At 41.1% G+C, this 21,092-nt stretch overlaps 1 protein-coding gene across 1 annotated transcript in view; it reads right to left on the bottom strand.

The window, feature by feature from the left end:
• The window catches only part of ank1a (ankyrin 1, erythrocytic a), a 116,805-nt gene that overhangs the window by 86,890 nt on the left and 8,823 nt on the right, over positions 1-21,092 (bottom strand). The window contains 2 exon segments of the mRNA XM_028577867.1: positions 11,191-11,226; positions 11,228-11,698. Of these exon segments, the coding sequence (XP_028433668.1) occupies positions 11,191-11,226; positions 11,228-11,317 (126 nt within the window). The 5' untranslated portion in view covers positions 11,318-11,698.

Raw genomic sequence — 21,092 nt, forward strand, 5'->3', positions numbered from 1 at the left:
GTAAATTTTGTTCTTAGCTAAGAACAAATCCAAGTTAAGAAAACATTAGTGAATGCCAGAATCTTCGTAAAAAAATTCAAATGAAGGGTTTAAGAACACATTTCTTCGTAAGAACGGTTGGTGAATGAGGCCCATTGACCTTGGAAACAACTGAAACTGAGAATATGGAAATTTGAAAATATACATTTTCATGACACTTGGAAACTCCATCTGCTATGATCAAATGTTTTTTTGCCATTTCCAAGGTCTAGAATGAAATCTCCCAATCTCAAAACCGAAATTTGGGTGAACTGAACCACTGGTATCAAAAACTTTGACAGCTAGGCTTCATGTTTGCTATTTAGCTGAAGGTACATTGGGCCTCAATGACAAATCTGTGCTTAAACCGTGCGTACGAACGTTTAACTCACAAATCCAGGTTTTCATCAATATTTCCTGACCTTAATTTGTTTGTAGTCTCCAAACAAATTTAGAACTGCCTCAGATCATGCATATGCACAAATAATAAAAGCCCGGCTGCTTTAGTAAATGTAAACATAGACCTTCAAACTAAATGCATAGCGAATTAAAACTTCAGCCATTAAAAAAGGCTTTAATAGACAATATTTAAAACTGGTAATATACTAATGCATTGGCCAAATGTATTATATATCTATGAAATTGACCCCCTTTCATCATAAAAACTGAGTGTCCCAGTCCTAGCTGACAATGGAGTATATGAGGTCTTTACTTGAGGTCAAGGGAATTATTTCTGACAATTATAATGGTCTCATGACAGCCAATGTAAAAACCAACCAATTAATTACAGTTTAATGTAATGTTAACACAAACCTAAATTGTTTCTTTAAGTTTAATATTTAGGCCTGCCATGACATATTTATGACAGGTTATGTTGTCTAGGTTAATTTCAAGTTGTCATAACACAAACCTCTCAAACAGCGCTAACTTTGCATTAAAAGTGTCATAAGATACCAAATGACACTTCATGACAACAGTCAAACATTCATAAAGACTCCTTCATGTGTAGGACATGTGTCATTTCATGGTTATGACAGTGTCATGTCAGTATTATGCACACCCCTTCAAATAAAGTGTTACCCTTCTCTCTTTACTTTAACAAGGTTTTCTTCATGATACACCTCTAGGCAAACGTATTATGGGGGTGTGGCAGTATGCTGATGGCAAATAGCGAGCACGCGCCTGATGACCATTTAGAATGATTCTAATTCACTCACATACTAGAGCTGGGCAATATATCGATATTATATCGATATCGTGATATGAGACTAGATATCGTCTTAGATTTTGGATATCGTAATATCGTAATATGGCATAAGTGTTGTCTTTTCCTAGTTTTAAAGGCTGCATTACAGTAAATTGATGTCATTTTCTGAACTTACCAGACTGCTGTAACTGTTCTATTATTTGCCTTTACCCACTTAGTTATTATATCCACATTACTGATGATTATTCATCAAAAATCTCATTGTGTAAATATTTTGTTAAAGCACCAATAGTCAACACAACAATATTGTTGTGGTATCGATATCGAGGTATTTGGTCAAAAATATCGTGATATTTGATTTTGTCCATATCGGCCAGCCCTATCACATACACACGGTGGTAAGAATAAAATTGGCCGGTGCGCACGTGTCATGAATCCGACAGTAAATCTGCGTCCGCAATTATATTGTGAGCAAAATTAAGAATATTTATACGCACATATTAGTGAATGAAGCCCAATGTTGGATATAATTAGTAAAAACAAATGTTACCCTTGCAGAAAAGATTGACTGTGCCTCTATTAGGGTTGGGTAGTGTTCACACCTGAAATTCGTGTTCTGGTACGTTTTTTTGGTACTTTCCCTCTGTAATGACAAAAAATTAATTTCAGTTGTAAAAATAATTCAAAACTTTTTTACCCTATTGACTTAGAACATTTTGTTATTTGTTTAAAACATTTTAGACACCACACAAAATAAAACTCCTTCTTCCCTCCCAAACCCATCCCTAGAACCAGTAAGTCAAATAATTATTCATTTCTTACACTGCTTTTATTTCTTGTATTTGTATCTTATTCTATTTTAGCCTGTTTTTTATTTTTTCTCTTTTTCATTTCTCTTTAATGTTTTACGTAAAGCCTGTTAATCAGTCACCAGGGGCATATAGAGAACACTGTGCATGTCTGTCTCAGAGAAGTGTTAACCAACTGCACCATAGTCTCGAATTGCCAGACCTTCCTCCACAGTGCTGCGGAGGAGGGTCTGGCTAGTCCACACAGCATTCTGGGATGGAAGAAAAATGTGCTTTGGTTTATTGGCATTTCTTTAAACCAATCACAATCATCTTGGGACCGCTTTAGCCTCACCATTATATTATATTGCCGCGATCGCTGCAGAGAGAGGACAGATGAGACATGCTACCAGGTACTGAAATTTGACACCGTTTGATTTAACGTGAATCGGTCCTCGGTAGTACCGACGTAATTCGGTCAGGATCCAAAAAGGGTACTGAATTCGGTACCCAACCCTAGCCTCTACACTGCATTTTGCAGTGTGAAAACAGTCACTAGTTGTTAACTAAAATAATTGTTAGTTACAGGCAAAGAAGATCCACAATATTTCAGCCAAGGTAATTAAATAATGTGTACTAGTGCTACTGCACATGCAGCACCTTCAACATAAGCATGAATGAATAAATTAATGAAGGTCCTGTTATGTTATTGGCCATCCTCCTGGAGAGCAGAGCATCACTGTGTGCTTGCTTGGTGGGATGAGGAAGAGGATCAAATCAAAGTGACACCACCTCTGCCTCCGGGGGATTCAGATGAAGGGGTTGACAAATGGCTAAGCTTTTAATAACAAGTCCATGATGCTACAACACTATGACACTTGACACAAGGATTAGATGACTCAAGAAATCTGCACTCCACTAAGTAAGATTTGTCATAAGGGAGCATAAAGTGGTACTCCAAGGCACCAAACAAGGCCAAAGTCCGGGTCTTGTAATGTCATCATCTGTTACCCAAAAGGACTGTTTTAGTGATAAAAACTAAACTTGGATCGCATCCTCAAAAGCCCTTCTAAGCTGCTATAACATATATACCGTATTTCCAGATGCCACTTTGGACTATGCAGGTTTAATTCAGTCAGGAAATTCAGACTCCAATCATGAACTAAATCTTTTCCTTCCCATCGCATTAAATGAATCAGACTCTCTATTGTCCGCACTCTGAGAAGTGAAACTGAGAATTACAGCCGGGAAGCTGCACTTCTGTAATGACCTACTGTACTGCTGGGTTTTGAATTGAATTATTCCTCTTCCCCCCAGTAGACAGAAAAAAAGGAATCATATCAATCAGGTAAATAAGACACCCGTCATTCAATACAAAGCAAAAGGGCACAGAGTCACCCTGGGGTCACCCACACTCCTGATATTTCACTCCTTTATGCTTTCACTCTCCTATTCTATGGCTCTACCCCTGGGCTATATTCCTTCAGTCTGAGCGCTCATCTTCACACCAAACACTAACACATAAGGTGCTTCCCACACACAAACAAATGCAGTCCTACACTGGCATGCTCGCCTTGAACACAAAAATACATGCAAACTTGCAGAACACATGCTCTAAAATGTAGACCTCTGTATTTTGCCACCTAAGATAACTAGTCTACAGCTATGCTAGCAGCTCTGTGAAGCCGTACACACTTGTGATTGGAGTTAAATTCTTACAGTACATCAGCATGCTCTCAATGACAATGCTAAGATTGCTGTTGCTAACCAGGTATAATGTTTAACATGGTCACAATCTTAGTTTGGTGAACAGAGCATGCCAACACTTGTATCACTGAAAGTAAAAAAGATGAAAAGTCAAAGATAGTTAAGATATTTCACACACAAACAAAACAAAAATAGCAACCTTATGGTGGCGCTAGATGTCAGGGGATCATCCAGGTCAGTAGGAAAAATCCTCTGATGACCACGAATGTCTGTACAAAGTCCAAAGTGGTGGACCGAGTAAGAGACCAACATAGCCATCACTAGCGCCATGCCGCTAGCATGGCTAAAAACAGGAAAGGTCTCTGTAAACATCATCATTCTACTCATTTATGCTCTTTTTGTGAGCTGAAGCATGAATGAAAAAGAATGACAGACAAAATCATAAGGTCAGTAAAAGGTGGATGAGGATAAAAAAAAATGCATCAAATTGCACCATTACCTATTGTTTTACAGTAAATTATATGCCCTGTTGTTTAGGGACAAACATACAGGACAAATAAAATCTTTCTCTACAGAGCATAACAAAGGCAGATCAATACATTAAGTGGTAGGTTGCACATTGCAGAGGCTCCTAGCTATCGCACATATCAGTCCAAGAGATGCTTGCAGAGTCTGAGGGTATCAAGACAGGAGTCAAAGTACCTGGACATAAAACCACACTAAGCTCCCTATACCACCTCCTGTCCTTTCCTCTCTCCTTTCTCATCAGCTAGAAGGAGATTAAAGGAAAAGAGCTCAGGTTGGGTAACAGACACCAAAAGCTTTTTTTTCACAACAAGCTGTCCAGCAATGACCTATAAAATTCCTCTAAGAAGATCGCCTCATTCTTTCTCTCCCTCTCGCCCCTTTTATTTGGGCATGATGAGGATCCATTTCAATAACCCTGATCTCTCAATTCTGGTTTCAGGGAGTTACGTAACAGCTGCACTATTAGAATAACAATTGGGAGGAGAGATTAGCGCAATCGGCCAAGGAGAGAGACAGAGAGGAAGATGAAGGGAGGGAGGGAGGCACTAGGAGGGAAATCTAAGGAAGCCCCTCACAATATGACACATCATTTCATGTGCTGTCTCACAAATAAATAGATTTAACAGTGCAGTGGGAGGCGAACACAGATGGATGCTGCTAGTGTTAATGTGTTTTGGAGGTTTACACCAACCTGTTAGGAGACTAATGCTTTGCTGAAAGCACTGCAGTCCTACGTGTCAGTTCAGCTTCATTTACAATCATCGGCCGGGAAGCACACCAATAAATGTGTCTTGCAGGCTTTCTTTGATTACAGAGATAAGAACATATTAAAAAGAAAATAAGCTGATGCTCGTGGCTTCAGTCTTAAAATGAAATGAGTCAGTGCAGTTAGGATGAAACTGAAAACATGGCGGAATATCTTCATCACCGATCAACAATTTAAAAACATCCTCCGGCTTTGGAGTTTTGGGGAAGCCGAACCCCTGCAGAGAGGGAATGCCTGCTGGATGCTTGATGTTATTTGGCTCTTGTTTATTTCATTTTTCTTCTTCTATTTTAACAAAGACTGGAGAGTAACTTTTGAGCGGGGGAGTCGTCTCGTCTCTCTAATCAAATAAACCTGATTGGGTGAGGTGGGGTATCTGCTTTGGATTCACTCAGTCTCTGCTAGCTCATAAATAAAGACCTGCTATCGCCATGGTAAAAGGAAGAGGTTGGAGGAGAGAGGTGGGTGTTGGTGAAATGGCCTCACGTGCGCCCGGCTTTAATTAAAGCAGAGTAGGCTGCCGCTCCTGGCCAACCCGCCCCAGCAGCACTTACTGTAGAGACAAGGAGCTGGACTCACTGAGACTCATTCCCAGGCTCCATCAACGTGAGTGAGTACATTGACAAGGCCTGCTGAGTCATCTGTCTAAGGGGTTCCACAGGGCCATCTGAGCCATCTGAGCTGCAGCCACACACAAATACAGTGTCCTTATGAAGACTAAAAACAATCTTAACTCTAACGCTAACCTAAAACTAATCTAAAACCTCTGTGTAAGATCTATGTGGAAGTCCAACAAAATGCAGTTATACAGCCCCGACATACTGGCTCCAGAAAACCCCAACTGCAGAGGAATGAAAAGTAAAATATCCTCTTCGAATAGAAAAGTAAATACAAGAGCGGGGTTTTTCCACTTTGTTCCCACTAATTCAAAAATACAGAATCTATGAATATGCAAATGTCTCTTCTACTTCATTCTCTCAATACTGGAATCAGCGTGTAACAGCCAGCCTAGTTCCTTCCAAAGATACCAAAGCAGCACCTCAGTGCGCTGATTAACACAGTATATATCTTGTTTGCTTAATCTGTACAGAAACAAAGTGTAAAAAACTTGCGGTATTACAGCTGGTTGTGCCGGTAGCAGTGAATCCTGAAGTTTGGTCCTCACCGTGAGGTTGCCAGGCAACAGACAAGGACTCCAGGAAGTTATTGCTCGGGCCAGGAAATAGCCAGGCAGCTTGAGTGGTATTGATCTTCTCATCTAACGGTAAGCAAGAAAGTGAATTGTTTTGAAGCGTATTTTTAAAAAAAATTCACTAGCATGTTAATGAGCAATAATCGTTGCAGCCCTTGTTGGAAGGACCAGCCAATATCCGTCTAGTGACACCCAGAAGAGGGGAAATCAGAAGCCACTGTTTACACAGATATCGACTGATGGCAAGTTCAAGATGAGAGACAAAGATCCACACCCATAACTACTATTTACATGTTGTAGCAGTTAATGAAATTGATTACCATCTGCCAACAGTTTGACCTGAATGGTTTATTTATTGTGTTAATGTTTAATTTCAAATCCATCACTTTGATCACAGCAGCCAGTGAGGGTACAGGTAAGCAGGGCTGATTAGCAGACGGGTTGCTGGAGTTGCCTCTGATGGGCTTAGTCACTGCTGCAGCACCCCTAATCCACTGCACCAAACCTGGACACACACTCAAAACACATACAGTCATGCATGCACACAAACACAGCCCCAACACCTGCAGCACTATAGTACCAATCTGTCTCAGACACCGACACATTAACCTCAGTGAAGGCTCTGCTTCCTGTTAAGGCATGGAGGGTAAGAGATTTTGGAAGGGCAGACAGAGACGAGGCTGGAATGCTGATCCACTGCTGCCACCTCTGCTTTATATGAAGATGGAGATGGAGATAGAACTTAGATATTACATTCACCTTTGCAATGTTCACTGGCAGCCATGTTGGCTGCACAGTCCTGCACCATGGCGGTTGTTTAGGAACCTGAAAGTCTATGAGGCTGACGTTTACCTTTAAGATGCCTGATGGGCTGCGATATACAGCTGCAGCCAACACCTCTGAGTGCTGGACAATATACAGCAATAAAGGAGCCATAGTGCATCCTGACCAGACTTATTGTATTGATGAGTCCGAGTAGCAGCACCGCTAAGTGGTCAGTCCTCAGCTGCTACGACTTTCTCTGCACTTCACTGCCTTGCAGGTAACAGACAAGCTCGACTTAACAGAAACCGGATGTGCACACAAACGTTGACCTTTTAGCTACATCAAACACAGACTTTACACATGATCTTGCAACACTTCACATCAATAGTTTTATAGCGCTACGGCGGAAAATTAAGGAGCATCTGTTTTCAATATTTGTTTATCTCATTTTATTTTTTAGATTTGATGTTTCTAGCTTCTCAAATGTGAGGATTTGCTACTTTATGGGCTTATTTTACAGTGCCAAGATTTCACTGGTTCCAGGGTCTCAAATTTAAATTCTTGCTGTGTTTTTTAGTCTTCTATGATAATAAACTAAATAAACAGTTTTTTGGACATTATTAATAATAAAAAGAAAAACAAAGATTGATTGATGAAAATCCATCGTTGGCTGAAGCCCTAATCACAACAATAGGGTAATGTAAAGAGATTTACATATGCCTTCCAATGTCACAACATTGTTATCAGATGAAAACTCACTGAAACAGAACTCATTAATGCTCCAACTAAAATGAGTAAAAGGCGAATGACACAAGAGAGAAATCCATATTGTGGTATACAAAAACACTGTCCTGGACATACATCCTGAATGGGACTATTGTATTTGTTAAACACCCTGAGGGCTCACCAAGTACTGATCACATACTGTAGCTTGAAAACAATTGGTAACGGGAGGAAACAGATCTCTAAATGGTCATTAAGAGTCCAACTGAACCAGCTCACAAGACAAATTTAGTTAATTGTTTTGTTAAGAATTTGAAATTAGATGTTATATTTGAACTTGCACTGTTTTGTAACTCATAAATGTCATGAACAGAAAGACGATTCTAGTTCTGTGTTGTGTTCGCAATTCTTATTGTCTTTCTACATTTGTATTCAAAGCAGTAATAAAACATAACTGCAAAGATTAAAAAAGCTTTTATTCACTAACTACCAAAATTAAGAAGCCAATGTATAAAATGCAAAGGCCAAGTTAACACTAAACCCAAAATTAACAAAATTATCTTTACCTGGAGAGTTCATATAATGTATTTTCTATCTTCAAACAGTCCGTTTAGAAATAAATGCCAGTTTAACATTGTCCATGACCTTGAAATAATCCTCAATCTTGAAATAAGTAAACACACTAGATACATTTTTATATGCCATGTTGATATGAGACAAACAATACAAACACAGCAAAGTACTACTTCATACTTCAGGGCCATTTTCACCAGGTAGGCCACCTCACACTATAGCAGCTTTAGATGTAGACACAAACCCACATACAGAATGAGGTGAAAATAGGTGCTGGCTAGGACAATCAGGCTTTGTTCACATCCTGACAATGCTCATTTTTCAGGAGGACCAAACTCATCAATAAAAGTAATTTGAGGACAGCATTAGCCACTGCTCAGCAACTGACCTGAGCTATATAACACCACTACACCATGAAGCCAATTAAAATGGCACTATCCCCCTATGATGACAAATTGTTAGCTTTATGACTCTGAACATTCATCAGCGGACAAAGATTTGTGTCCCCACAGGGATGGAACTAATCATGTAAATCACCAACATACATTAGCCACAAATAGTACATTAAAGGGATTAAAACAATAAAGAGGGTAAGACATTAAAATAATGTCATTAAAAGATGCTAAATTAAAATATATTACTAGAAAATAACATGCTTTTGACTTTCAAGAGACCAGCTAGCAGCCCCTAGAGGCCATAAGACTAACTGAACCAAAGAACCAGGCGACAGTCTAAAGTAACCTGCTGACACCGTCATCCTTTCAGAGCCCTGTGCTCCTGCTATTGCGACTATAAATACCAGAGCAATAATATATCAACCACAATCATTTTTTAACAATTCATTGGACAAGACATATAAATCAATAAAAGAAGCTACGAGTGATTTCTTCATTTAATAACTCAAAACACATCAATTGTGCTCAATAAATGATGGGAAGGCCACTGGTGAGGAATGAAACCAAAGCTTACATAACAAAAGCCTGGTTTGCAGCTAGCAAAATGATACAGAAGGAAACTGGTGAGTGTGCATGTGTTAGTATGTGTGTGATCAAAATGTATAGGGTTAAATAAAAAGTGTTTTTTGACAGAGAAATGTTGACCTTGCCCGCTCCGCGAGGATAGGGACACTCCCGAGGTGCAGGTCAACACTTAAGACAGCGGATGAAACAACTCATGAAAAACAGGTGTCTAGTGGCAAAGAGAGAAAACAACCAAGTGTGACGGTGGTTTCGTTAACCCCCATGCAATGCACGGAAACTTCTGAATTACAGACTGTAGAATATGACTACGTAGCTGCGGGCATCAGAGAGGAAACAAAGAGGGCACTGGAGAGAAAGAGAGAGAATTCCCCCAGTGTTAACATCTGCTCCAGAAACTAGGAATGGCTGTAAGCCAGTGTTAAAAAAAAGAAGAGAGGTTGGGATGGGGAGCTGGAGGGGAGTCAGGAAGCTTATTTGAAAGACTTAAGCTGCATGGTTACGTAAGTGATATGGGATCCTCTGAAACCTCATGTATGAAGACCATACACTTTCAGTCAAAGTTGGGATGCATTAGTACCCTCGCTAGAAATCCTATCCCTGCCTTATCCATACTGTTAGAGCTGCAGGCTTTCCCTTCTTGAATATCATCTTGCACATACCGCACTTGCACACATGCATAAACCACACATGCACATGCACATGCACACACATCTCTGCACCGACTTTCACAATCCTGGTCCTTTGAGCAAAAGGTTGATCAGACCTATCTCTTAGAATGGTTAGAGGTGGAAAATATGGAGAAACCTTAAAGTAACTCATTGGCTCATGTCATTGCAGACAGTGTGGTGGTATGTGTGTGTCAGTGATGAAACGATTTTGTCCAACTCTTCTACAAAAAGAGCTGACGAGCAAACCTCTACTGAGCTATCTACTCCAGGTGTATCCGAGTCATATCACCTTTCCCCGTTCACAAAAAATAAAATAATCTACTCGCTACAGCCTTTCTGCCCCGCTCCCCTCACTGTGAAAGTGGAAGCTGTACTGTGTTTCTGTCCATAACACTGTCTCTACTGCATCAGCATCAGATTGGTTTACAGCCAGCCTGGCACGGTGCAGGCTCACAGGGCGGCTGGACTCGTACTCAGTTGCTGAGGACCAATATGCCACCAGTACACACAAGCACAATCTGCGGATGACTCATTTTTATTAATGAGTTTGAGGGAAATCCAATGAGAGGCCAAAGGAATGAAGTAGACTCTGCAGCTTAGTTATACGTCCCTGCAGTCGGTGACTGGCGGAGCAGAGATTTATTGTTTACAACGAGCCCTGCTAGTCACACCAGCTCTGCCTGGGACTTCTCAGTCAGACACAAGTCTGCAGGTTTTGCTCTACAGTCATTAAAATGCCACATAAAAGGAAAAGCTGAGAGGATGAGAACAGACTGCGGAAATTAGCACGCTTACTGTCCTCGTGGATAATTAGTGAAATAGTGAGTAGTGAATTTTTGGCTCACCATACCGCAGTGTGAAAACAAAGACAGAGAGAAGACAGAGAGAGGGGACGAGACAGAGACGTAGAGAGGGACAGAGACACTGAGAGGTAGAGTACTACACTGCCTTATCAGAGAGGGCAGTCAATAAAGCAGGTATTAAGCAGTCGAGAGGAGCAGGAAAGCATGCAGTGTGTTGTACCGTTTCCCCATGTCTGTATGCACAGGACATACATGTGTGCCAGGGAGACTGTGTGTACACACAGTAGAAACACACTCATGACTGAGTTTCCATGTGTGCCCCGGCACCCCTGACCACAGCTTAGCATGACAGAGAAAGAAGGGGGGGGGGGGGCTCTCTACCTTCCTGCCCCCCTCTCCAGCCACCCCTCCCTCCCCACCCTACCCCCATCACTCCACCCCTGACTACCCCACCTGTGAATAGACCCAGTACCTTGCGTTTTTTATCCCGTGAGCGACTCCTTTTTTTTGTTCCTCTCCTCCTCCTTCTCTTTGCGCTCTTGTTCTAGCTGGGCTTCTAAATCCTTGTTCTTGCGGAGATGTTTGGCGGCTTGTGCCATGGCGTTGGTAGTGGGGGTGTGGGCGGCGTTGGCGTGTCCAGATCCTACGGCGGTGGTCTGCGGGGCAACAGCGCTGGGACTTTTACCTGGTGCCGGCCAACACTAGCGCTGCCGCTGCTGTTCTGTGTTCCTCAATGGCCCTGCGGAGTCTGCGAGCGTGCTCACCCTCTGCCTCCTCCTCCTCCTCCTCTTCAGCAGTGCAGTCACACACACATCGGCAGTCCTCAGCCGTCTGCTGTGGGATGCTACTGCAGCGCTGCTCTCTCTCCCTCTCCCTCTCTCTCTCTCTCTCCAATGCTTGCACACTCTCCCTCTCTCAATCGCTCACATACACTTCCCTCCAATTTTTCTGCTGCCTTCCTCTCTGGTCTCCCCCTCTCTCTGTGAAGAAGAAAAAAGGTAAATAAGAGTAAACAGGTTTTCCCTCTTTTTGACTTGTTTTCCTTTTCTACATCTCTTTTCCCTTCACTCCTTTGACATTCTGTGAAACTGCTTCGACCCACCCCACCATCAACAAAGAATCAAGAGGGATGAACTGACAGTCAGTTAAGTAATAGCCAGAGCAGCTTTGAACTTAAGTCAGCTCTCCTTCCTCTCATTTCATTGATTTTGTTTCCTTTTCCTGTATTTAATTTCTCAGCATCTCATAGTCCTGCTGTGTGTCCATCTGTGGAGGATCGCTAGGCTGCACAGGGAACCCGTCATCAGCCCAGCCAATCACGCCATGACTCGCACGGATAACAGAGGAAATAAAATAATAATCTAAAACATGCATGAGGGGAAAAAAGCTGCTTCTTACTCGTTTACTCTCACTCTCTTTCTGCTCGCTTCTCCCTCTCTACTATTTAGGCGTTGCAGCAGACATGATTGGTACCCGCGCAAGGATGTTGGTGCAGTGTGCTTGTGTTTATTAGAGTGAGGCTGTGAGCAATAAAAAGCTATTCCATATCACTCCCTGACTGTCTGGGGTAAAGTGTGATACAATAACATCAAAAGCTTTGCTTTATTGACTTCTGTTTCTGGTTATCTGCATTCCTTTTCTCCTCTTTCCCTGATCCCCTGTTATAGTTTTGTGTACGATAAAATACATATGTGATATAAATATATGTACTATAGTATAAGTGGCTTCTGTGTCTAGTGCTCATGAACACTGTATGTGTGGATATGTGCGCAGTGAGAAAGAGGTGCATAGGGAGAGAGGGGCTGATGGAGCCAGCACCTGTTTACTGGTATTGCTCTGCCTCTCTCCTCCTCCTTCCTCCCTCCTTCCCTCCCTGCAATGCTGCTGACGCAGGCATAAAAAAATCCTTTAACATCTCTCTTTGCCCAGCTCACTATACATCATACGTACCGTTCACATTGATACAGTAGACACACAAACACACACGTTCCACACACATGCACACACACACACACACACGGGACAGCTGGTGAATGGCTGTTATTAGCCACATCTTAATTCCTGTCTTGTTTTTCTCTCCTCCATTACTTATTATAGACAATCACATTGGAAAAGTAGAATATTATCACTCTCCATCCTATTGTCTCAATCTGTCATATATCTTCCTATTCTTACAGTAATTATCAGGTCAGAACAGTTATCAGTAATGACTCATGTTATTGAGCCCAACTTAAATGAAAAGTACTCTTGAGAATATTAAAATCAGTGTGTTTCTTGGCTGTGTGTAATATTATTTAATGCCAAAATTATATTAACAAAATTAAGATTGTTATTATCTTTAAGAGCCATTCCTCATATATTTCACTCATTATCTGGTGGTTCTCTCTCTCTCTCTCTCTCTCTCTCTCTCTCTCTCTCTCTCTCTCTCTCTCTCTCTCTCTCTCTCTCTCTCTCTCTCTCTCTCTCTCTCTCTCTCTCTCTCTCTCTCTCTCCTGCCAAAGCATCCCCTGATCTGATAGCAGCTCTCTCTCTCTATACTGCAGCATACTAATGAATAGGACTAGTGATATTGCCTTTTGTCTGCAATGCTACTACACAAATCACTCGCTCATGTGGCCTAGCTATGACACAAACAAACACAAATACTGACGGGCTGACAGCTCTGTGGCAAGAGATCCATCACATTATTGAACTCCTGGGGAATGTACCTAAATGAATCACCAGCGGGACTGACTGCACTGGTAATAAGGAGGTTTTTGCTTAGCCAACTAAATTGGTCTTGTTATGCTATACTCTTACTCAGCTAATGAAGGGGCAGTTTTACAGTGGATTTTAACACAGACAATGTAGGGGCCATTTATAAATAGTAGCTGGATTATCTGAGGCTGAACCTGGAGAAACCCTGAGGAGAAGAGGGCATTCCACACCATCACATACTGACAAGCAACATGGTAGCTTAAAAAAAAAAAGAAATCGTCGATGCTGCCACGGCCCCATGTCATGTCCGGTAGGCTTGCCAAGCGTAATAAAACCATAGAAAAAAACATATACGTGTAGCGTAGCCCATTTCCTGATTGATTCTACCACCACTCCAGTGGATGCGCTAATGAGCTAGATTACTACACATACAGTAGCAGAAGAAGACCAGCTACACACACACACACACACACACACACACACACACACACACACACACACACACACACAACGGAGCATACACCGATCGCACTCACCTTGAGCGAAGCACTGCCGGCACGAATGAGGTAAAAAAACAGGAGAGAGTCGGTTCATTCTCCCAGTTCGTCAACACTAGTGTTGAAGTGCTGCGAGTCAGTGAACCTCCTCTAATTTATTATTTTGTCGACAAAAAAGCCACAGTTTGCGAGCTCTGCTATGTGCGTGTACCATATTCTTCCACTGGCAGCACGACTAACATGGCAGTTCAGCTGTTCGGAAATAGTTTGTTAAGACACTTAATTGTTCAGAGAAGACTATGGACATGGCTGTTTTATTGTTTTTTTGTTTGTTTTATTGTGAACTTGAATGTCATCTTCTTTGAAGAAGACTGCAGTTACAAAAGAGAAACTAGACGGCAGGTTATAGATATAAGTTATTGTTACATTATGCTGTTATTAAATGTTTTAAATTTGACAATGTAGTGTGGAACATTGCGAACAAAGGTCAGATATTATATTGCATAAAAGTCTAAAAATGGCATAGCAACCTGTGCTTTAAAAAAAAAAAAGAAGTAAAAATCGAGAATCAAATTGAACCGTGATCTTAGAATCGAAAATGTAATCGAGGATTTGGAGAATCGTGACACCCCTAGCTTTTACAGAACAGCCCGTTTCAATGCCTTTTTTGATGCTGTGCTTTTCGGCCACCTTCAAACCTGACATGAGTTTGCCTTGGATGCAGCAACAAGAGCATATTTTCAAAGTACGCACTGATTGCAACTGCATTACCATATATCAATTATGTAACTTATGCAAGTTACTGCTCCATACTGACATGTCATGGAAACCAATGGTTGGTAAATCAATCTAACAAATTTAGAATTTTCTATAAAGGTCTATAACCTGACAACAGCTACAACAACCAACAGCAGCTAACCAAAAGATCAACCAACTAATCACCCAACAGCCCAGTGCATTTAACTTGTTATACTCTATTTAGGGACAAACAGGACAAACAGAAATTAGCCAGCAAGAGAAAAGAAATACTGATCTGAAGTTTTGGGGTTGGTGGTGTTGGTTTCACTGCTTAAAAACAAAACAAAAAACTGTTCATTTTGACACGTTTCACTAATCAAAACAAATTCCATACATGGATCCACTTGATGGAACCCTCACAAATGTATTAGCACTTTTGTGAATGTGACAATGCTACCATTAGAGATCTCACAAATGCTTGGTGAAACACGCTTTTGATGAAATCACATGATCTTTATCAGCAGATGAAATTTGCCTAGTTTTCATGGAATTTTAGATGTTAAAATGTCCATTTATTCTGAGCATTTTAAGGGCTTCTCATAGCCTGACAAGCCAGACTCACCATTGACAGGGCTCAATCCGAGGGGCGGGAAAAACAGTTGTCTTTCAGATTCCCTCTGCACGCAGTAGGATAGCGCTACAACCAACCAGAGCAACGCTAGTTGATAGATTAAACTTTTGCCGTATCTGGTCGGCAAAACTCTGAAGAACACATCTTCCTTTTTAAGAATGACTTCAGTGCCGTTCTTTGTTCTTTTCTCAAAGAAACAGTTAACTCCAAGTCTTCCAGATTCAAAAGGCCACTGTTCGCCAGCAGCAGCCATCTTCTTTGTTTTCAAGTAGCAGGGAATTCACGCTGAACCGTCGCAACTCTGCCCTCATTATGTTAAGCCTGCCCACCGTCTCTACACAATGTGATTGGTCTGACCAGAGTTTGTTTTTTCCAGCTCGCAAGCCAACAGAGAGTTTCTAGACGACCCTGGCTGCAAATTCCATTTGCTGCCGCATGGGTGCGTCTAGATTTCTAGGCTAGGCTTCTCATCTATGTTGGCATAAAAGTGCTGTTGCCAAGGTCAAGAATGAATGTTGAACCTCCTTTAAAGGTGCCCTGCCACACAAAACCGTTTTTTTTTTTTTTTTTATTTCTTTTAAATATGTTAGGTCCATATGTGTTTGTGTTATGTGGTGAATGTGAAAATGAACTGCTACCTCCTCTGTCAGCTCTAGCCACTGAAAAGAAATAAGCAGAGAAATCAGGCCAATTACAAAAGCTGGTCAGTCTGACATCATATTGCCTGAGCTCATTTCTATTCATCAGCTCGCCCAGTTGCGCTGGGTAAAGGATGCTGACAGCCAGGCTCTCATTGGCTAGCTGTTAGCCAGTCAGATTCAACGAGCTTAGCTTGTTTAATATTAATGAGAACTGGCAGAAATTGAGCTGAGTCTTCCTGCAGGCTTTCTATACCAAACTAGAATGGCTTGAAACAAGGTAACCAAGGCATTTTTTCCACAAAAAATGTTACAGAGTCCATGGTAGAACTTCAGACATCACCACAAAGTAATGAAATACGTGTGGCAGGGCACTAGGGCTGCACCTATCGTTTCTTTTTGTAATCGATTAATCTAGCACTTTATCGATCGATTAATCGGATCATTTTTGTTTGCGTTTTTAAACAACCCAAACTAAGGAAAAAAGCAACATTTTCGGAAAAAAACATTTGTATTGCCTACATTGCTTACAATATCATCTCTCAAAAAACTAAACATATTAAGTGCATTTAAGTGCCATATTACATTGTTTTTAAATAAAAAAAATTTTCAAATGATATCAACCTTAAACTAAGGCATACATTAAACATACACAAACATTACATTAAGTTGTGCAACTTAACATTCAGAACTACAAGTTTCAACCTGAGACTGATCTGTATACAGTAGGCCTATATGTAAATATTAGTTATACTCAACCTATTTTCATTTATATATTTGATTATAATGTCACACAGCTCTGTTACACTTATGCTATTAGATCGTTGATCAGTTGTTTCTCCGTAGAGAGAGAGAGAGATGCGCAACAATCAGCTGTTTTTCCGAAGGGATAGTCAACACGTCAGCTCTTTAGATCAGATCGTGGTCAACACTACGTATTTTCTTGTGTTTGATTTTGGTAGTTTTTGTGTTTGGTGTAGTTTAATCGTCCATACGACTCTGTGATTTACTTTTGTCGGGTCCGCTTGGTGGAATGGATGATTAAGTTAGACTCCATGTTTTCTGTTGAGACGCTAAAGCATTGACGTCGTGCTATTATCGTGGTAAGCTAGTTTGATTTTGCAGTAGACACACTGTACAGAGTTTTAGTTTTAATTACGTTTGAACTTATTCCAAACTTTGGACACTTTCTGTTGTTTTCTCCAGCCTGTCTCTTAGCCCCTCGCTTTTTACGCTCTGGCACGTGTCGCCAGCAGCAGACTGACCCGCGTCTGAGCGACAGTAATAATGCTCCATGCGGAAACACCGTCCATCAGCGATACAACATTGGTAACATTGATTTAACGAAGCTTCGAGGCAAGTCATTTTGCATCGAGGATTTTTTGTAATCAAATTATTCGAGGAATCGTTTCAGCCCTACAGGGCACCTTTAAATGTTGAGGAAAAAGTAATTTGAGCATCTGTAATTTCATGGCAACTGAGCAAACCTCACAGTTTCACAAAAGCGATTTATGATTAAAGTTTATATGTAGATACAAATAGTGACAATGTCATGTTTCACAAACAGTATTGTTGCGAAAATCTTAACATGCACTAATTTTTCATACACATAATTTTTGCTTAAACATGCTAAACCACGGGAATGGACTTAAACCCATAGAAGCCTATTTTTGTGTTTCAGAGTGCACCCAGTGTATATTGACTGTCCCTGGGGTGGTCCTGCCTGGGACACAAAGAGACAGGTTGTGTGGACCTGGGGGGAGAAAGAAACACACAGCTACTGCCCGAGTTCTCTTTAGTGTGACGGCCAGCACCCGCCAGCATATTAGCCGCTCCAGTGCTCCTCTAAAAACAGTGGACGGGACACGACAGAGCCACACACATACACTGTCGCACGCTCACATGCATACTCACCACAGTGAAAGGAGACAGAAGAGGCAGCCTATTCAACACATGGAAACATACTGTGTGTAACCTCACTGTCAAATGCAGACCCTCTGGATTGAAACACAGACAGTTATGTAACTGGTCAAGTGTATACAGCAAAATAATTTGTTAAATTAACTCAGATTTTCACACTGGCCCAGTGTTTATATAGGTCCACACTAGTCGGTGTGTTAATTTTAGTTTCCAGTCATTAGTCACACCTTACAGTGTGTTTTCAACACTACGTATAGAAACACCTATAGCTCATGTCGTGGACAAAGCCAGTGAATGACTACATACAGTAGTTCCACTAACAGTTGAGTAGGCGGTCCTTCAGTGTGTTCCAGGACACATTCATGTACACACTGACCACCTCCGATGTTAACAGGTTAGAGCTTGCACACTGCCTGCGTGACATGCACGTGTCAGGCGCGGCTCAAGCCACGCCGAAAACGCGTGCATGCTAGAAATAGGATCAACGCCTATTTTTCATGCAACACGCAAGCATGTTGGAAGTGTTTCCAGGCAAAATAGAATACAAAAAGATGTTTATATGTCATTTTGACAAGAATACATTTAATAAATGACATTTTGATGTTTGAAAGTCTCTAGGTTTTGCCATAAATGCAGATATAAATGTAATTTAAAAAAAATTATAATAAATAATTATCAATTTTCAAATATTGCACCTGTCAATACAGAACGAAATATTCTGTAGCCTATTTTGCCGTCAATACTGCCGACGTTGTCTTTGCTGTAATCAAATCAGTATATATTTATGTTTAATATCAAGTATACTACTGCTTGAATTTCATTTTATCAATGGGAAACATACATGTGTATAGACAAGGCTAGCAGCAGCAGCGCCGCGTCAGACACGTTTCTGGTGTGCAAAGATATAGAAAACGCCACGCAGCAGCCACGCAACTGACACACAAAAGAAATGCCATGCTCACGCCACGCAAGCAGTGTGCAGGAGCCCTTAGTCCTTAGAGCAGGCCCCCAAATACAGCTCAGCTGATTTTGTCCAGTGGCCACTCGCGGTATAGCAACGAAAAATACACCTGCAAGTCAATAAGGATTTTCCCCATAAGCCACCACTGTAAAAGAGACGTCTGTAAAACTGCTGCCAGGACACCTCGACTGCGAACATGGGCGATTAGGACCCTTTCTATAGTATATTTTTAAGCCATGACTTTTTAATTTTTGAACAACTTTTCCTCAATGACAACACTGCGGTGTACAAGCACACTACGAAAGTGCGTGTTGTGTCTCGGGTGAGCCATATCACTTGCATGTGAGTGAATATCGGCGTGTAAATAAGTTTCTATCCATTCATTGTAGCAATGCGCCGTATATATGTCGGCAGCTACCACGCCGAGCTAGCTACCGGCAGGATGAGAAAATAACAGAGGCGGAGCGGAGGACTGCATTTTTGTGCACAATGAATGGAGTACCGACCGCAGGATCATTGCCCAGCACGGCTCACCTGACCTGGAGCCCTGTCGGTAATATACAGGCCATTTTATTTACTACGAAAACAGCACACTGCTGTCTACATAGCCCCCAATGCTAACATTAGCACAAGTTTGGCTCACTGCTAACCATAGTGAACAAACTGCAGCGCGATCACCTGGAGGGGACTTTAACAAGGCGTCCTTAAAGTCTGTACTCCCCAGCTTTTTCCCAGCATGTAGATGTGCTACTAGAGGGAAGAACACACTAGACCATGTATACTCTAAGATCAAGAAATCACACAGAACTGCGCCTCTCCCTCACCTGGGCCTGTCAGGTCACATCCAACTACTGATCCCAGCATAAGTCCCAGTCAGAAGACTATACAGCCAAGTAGAAGGACTATCAGAACCTGGCCTGACATTGCCCTATCTCATCTCCAGGACTGGTTCCAATAAGGACATGGTTGTGTGCAATATGTTACAGAACAGAGCCCTTTGTTTATTGTTATGATTTCCTCTTTCTTGTATGCTGCACAATTTACATTACAGCAGAGGTGAACAACTGAATGTGTACTCAGACTTCAATGTTCCTACGCTAGTTCCATTAGTATTAGTATAGTATTAGTATTTTGTCTTTGAATTGTTTTTACTTGAATACTTAAATTTGAAAGAAAATAAATAAGAACTGTTTTCATTCAACATTGTGCCCATTATTATCATCAGTGATTAAGTAACCCAGACTTTTAAAAACACATTTTTAAAGGATATTGTCTAATTATCGTTATCGTCAAAATCTGAAAAAATATCAAGAGATTATTTTTTGACCATATCGCCCACTCCTAGCTCTACATAGGAATGAACGGGGCTCCGCCATACACGTTGCATCCAGCTCCTATAATACATCCATGACTTAGAGCTGTCAGCTTGTAATCAGATCACTCAGGACGGATGTTAATACCAGGTGTGAACAGGGCTTACAAATGTTAAATGTAGTGACAGTTAGCACTACAAGTCTTTAACCTGGATTCAGCCTTTACACCCCTAGTGTAAAAATTTACTAAATATTTTCCCATCTAGCACCAAGAGTTACAAAATTACTTTACATTCCTTATTTTCTCCCTCCAAAATAACTTGTATCATTCTAAGAACTAAAGGGGGTCAATTTGTTGAGTCTCACACAAATTCATTTTGGCTCTCAAAAATATGATTGGCACTGGGCACATTTATTGTACATGAGGTTTTAAAATTAAACACAATTTAGACCAGAAAGAACAAAAGGCACACTGTTAAGGCATCTGAACCACATGCACTTTGTAAATCAAAAGGTTCGTAAATCAGCAGTGTCAGTTTTGATATCATCCTTCTCTTCTCCATCTAATACTTTATTTTGTAGGCATGACAACGTTCACTGAAATGGTCAATCAAAAGCTTATCGACAACAAAGCAGTGTCCACCAAAGGTATCAAGGTCTTTTAGAGAACACTGGTATTTTACCCTCAGTGGAACTGAACCCAGTTAGTTCAGAAACTGTTGTATGCTGGTGACATGTAGCTATCTTGCCAGCATCACACTACTATCCATGTCACTCAGACTAAATGGTTTCAATGGTCCACGTTCAGTGTGTTTTAATGATGATATCTCCTAGGCCTGGCAGGTGAAACACCCAAACATCCTGCTTGTCACATCCCTTAGTTCTGAAACTAGAGAAAACTGAAAACAACTGACAAGTGTGTATGTGCCTAAATGAGCTTCAACCTTGAGCTGAGATAGAACCTACAAGTTCTTCATTA

The sequence above is a fragment of the Perca flavescens genome, chromosome 5 (genome assembly GCF_004354835.1).
Source record: "Perca flavescens isolate YP-PL-M2 chromosome 5, PFLA_1.0, whole genome shotgun sequence".
Taxonomy (NCBI): Eukaryota; Metazoa; Chordata; class Actinopteri; order Perciformes; family Percidae; genus Perca; species Perca flavescens.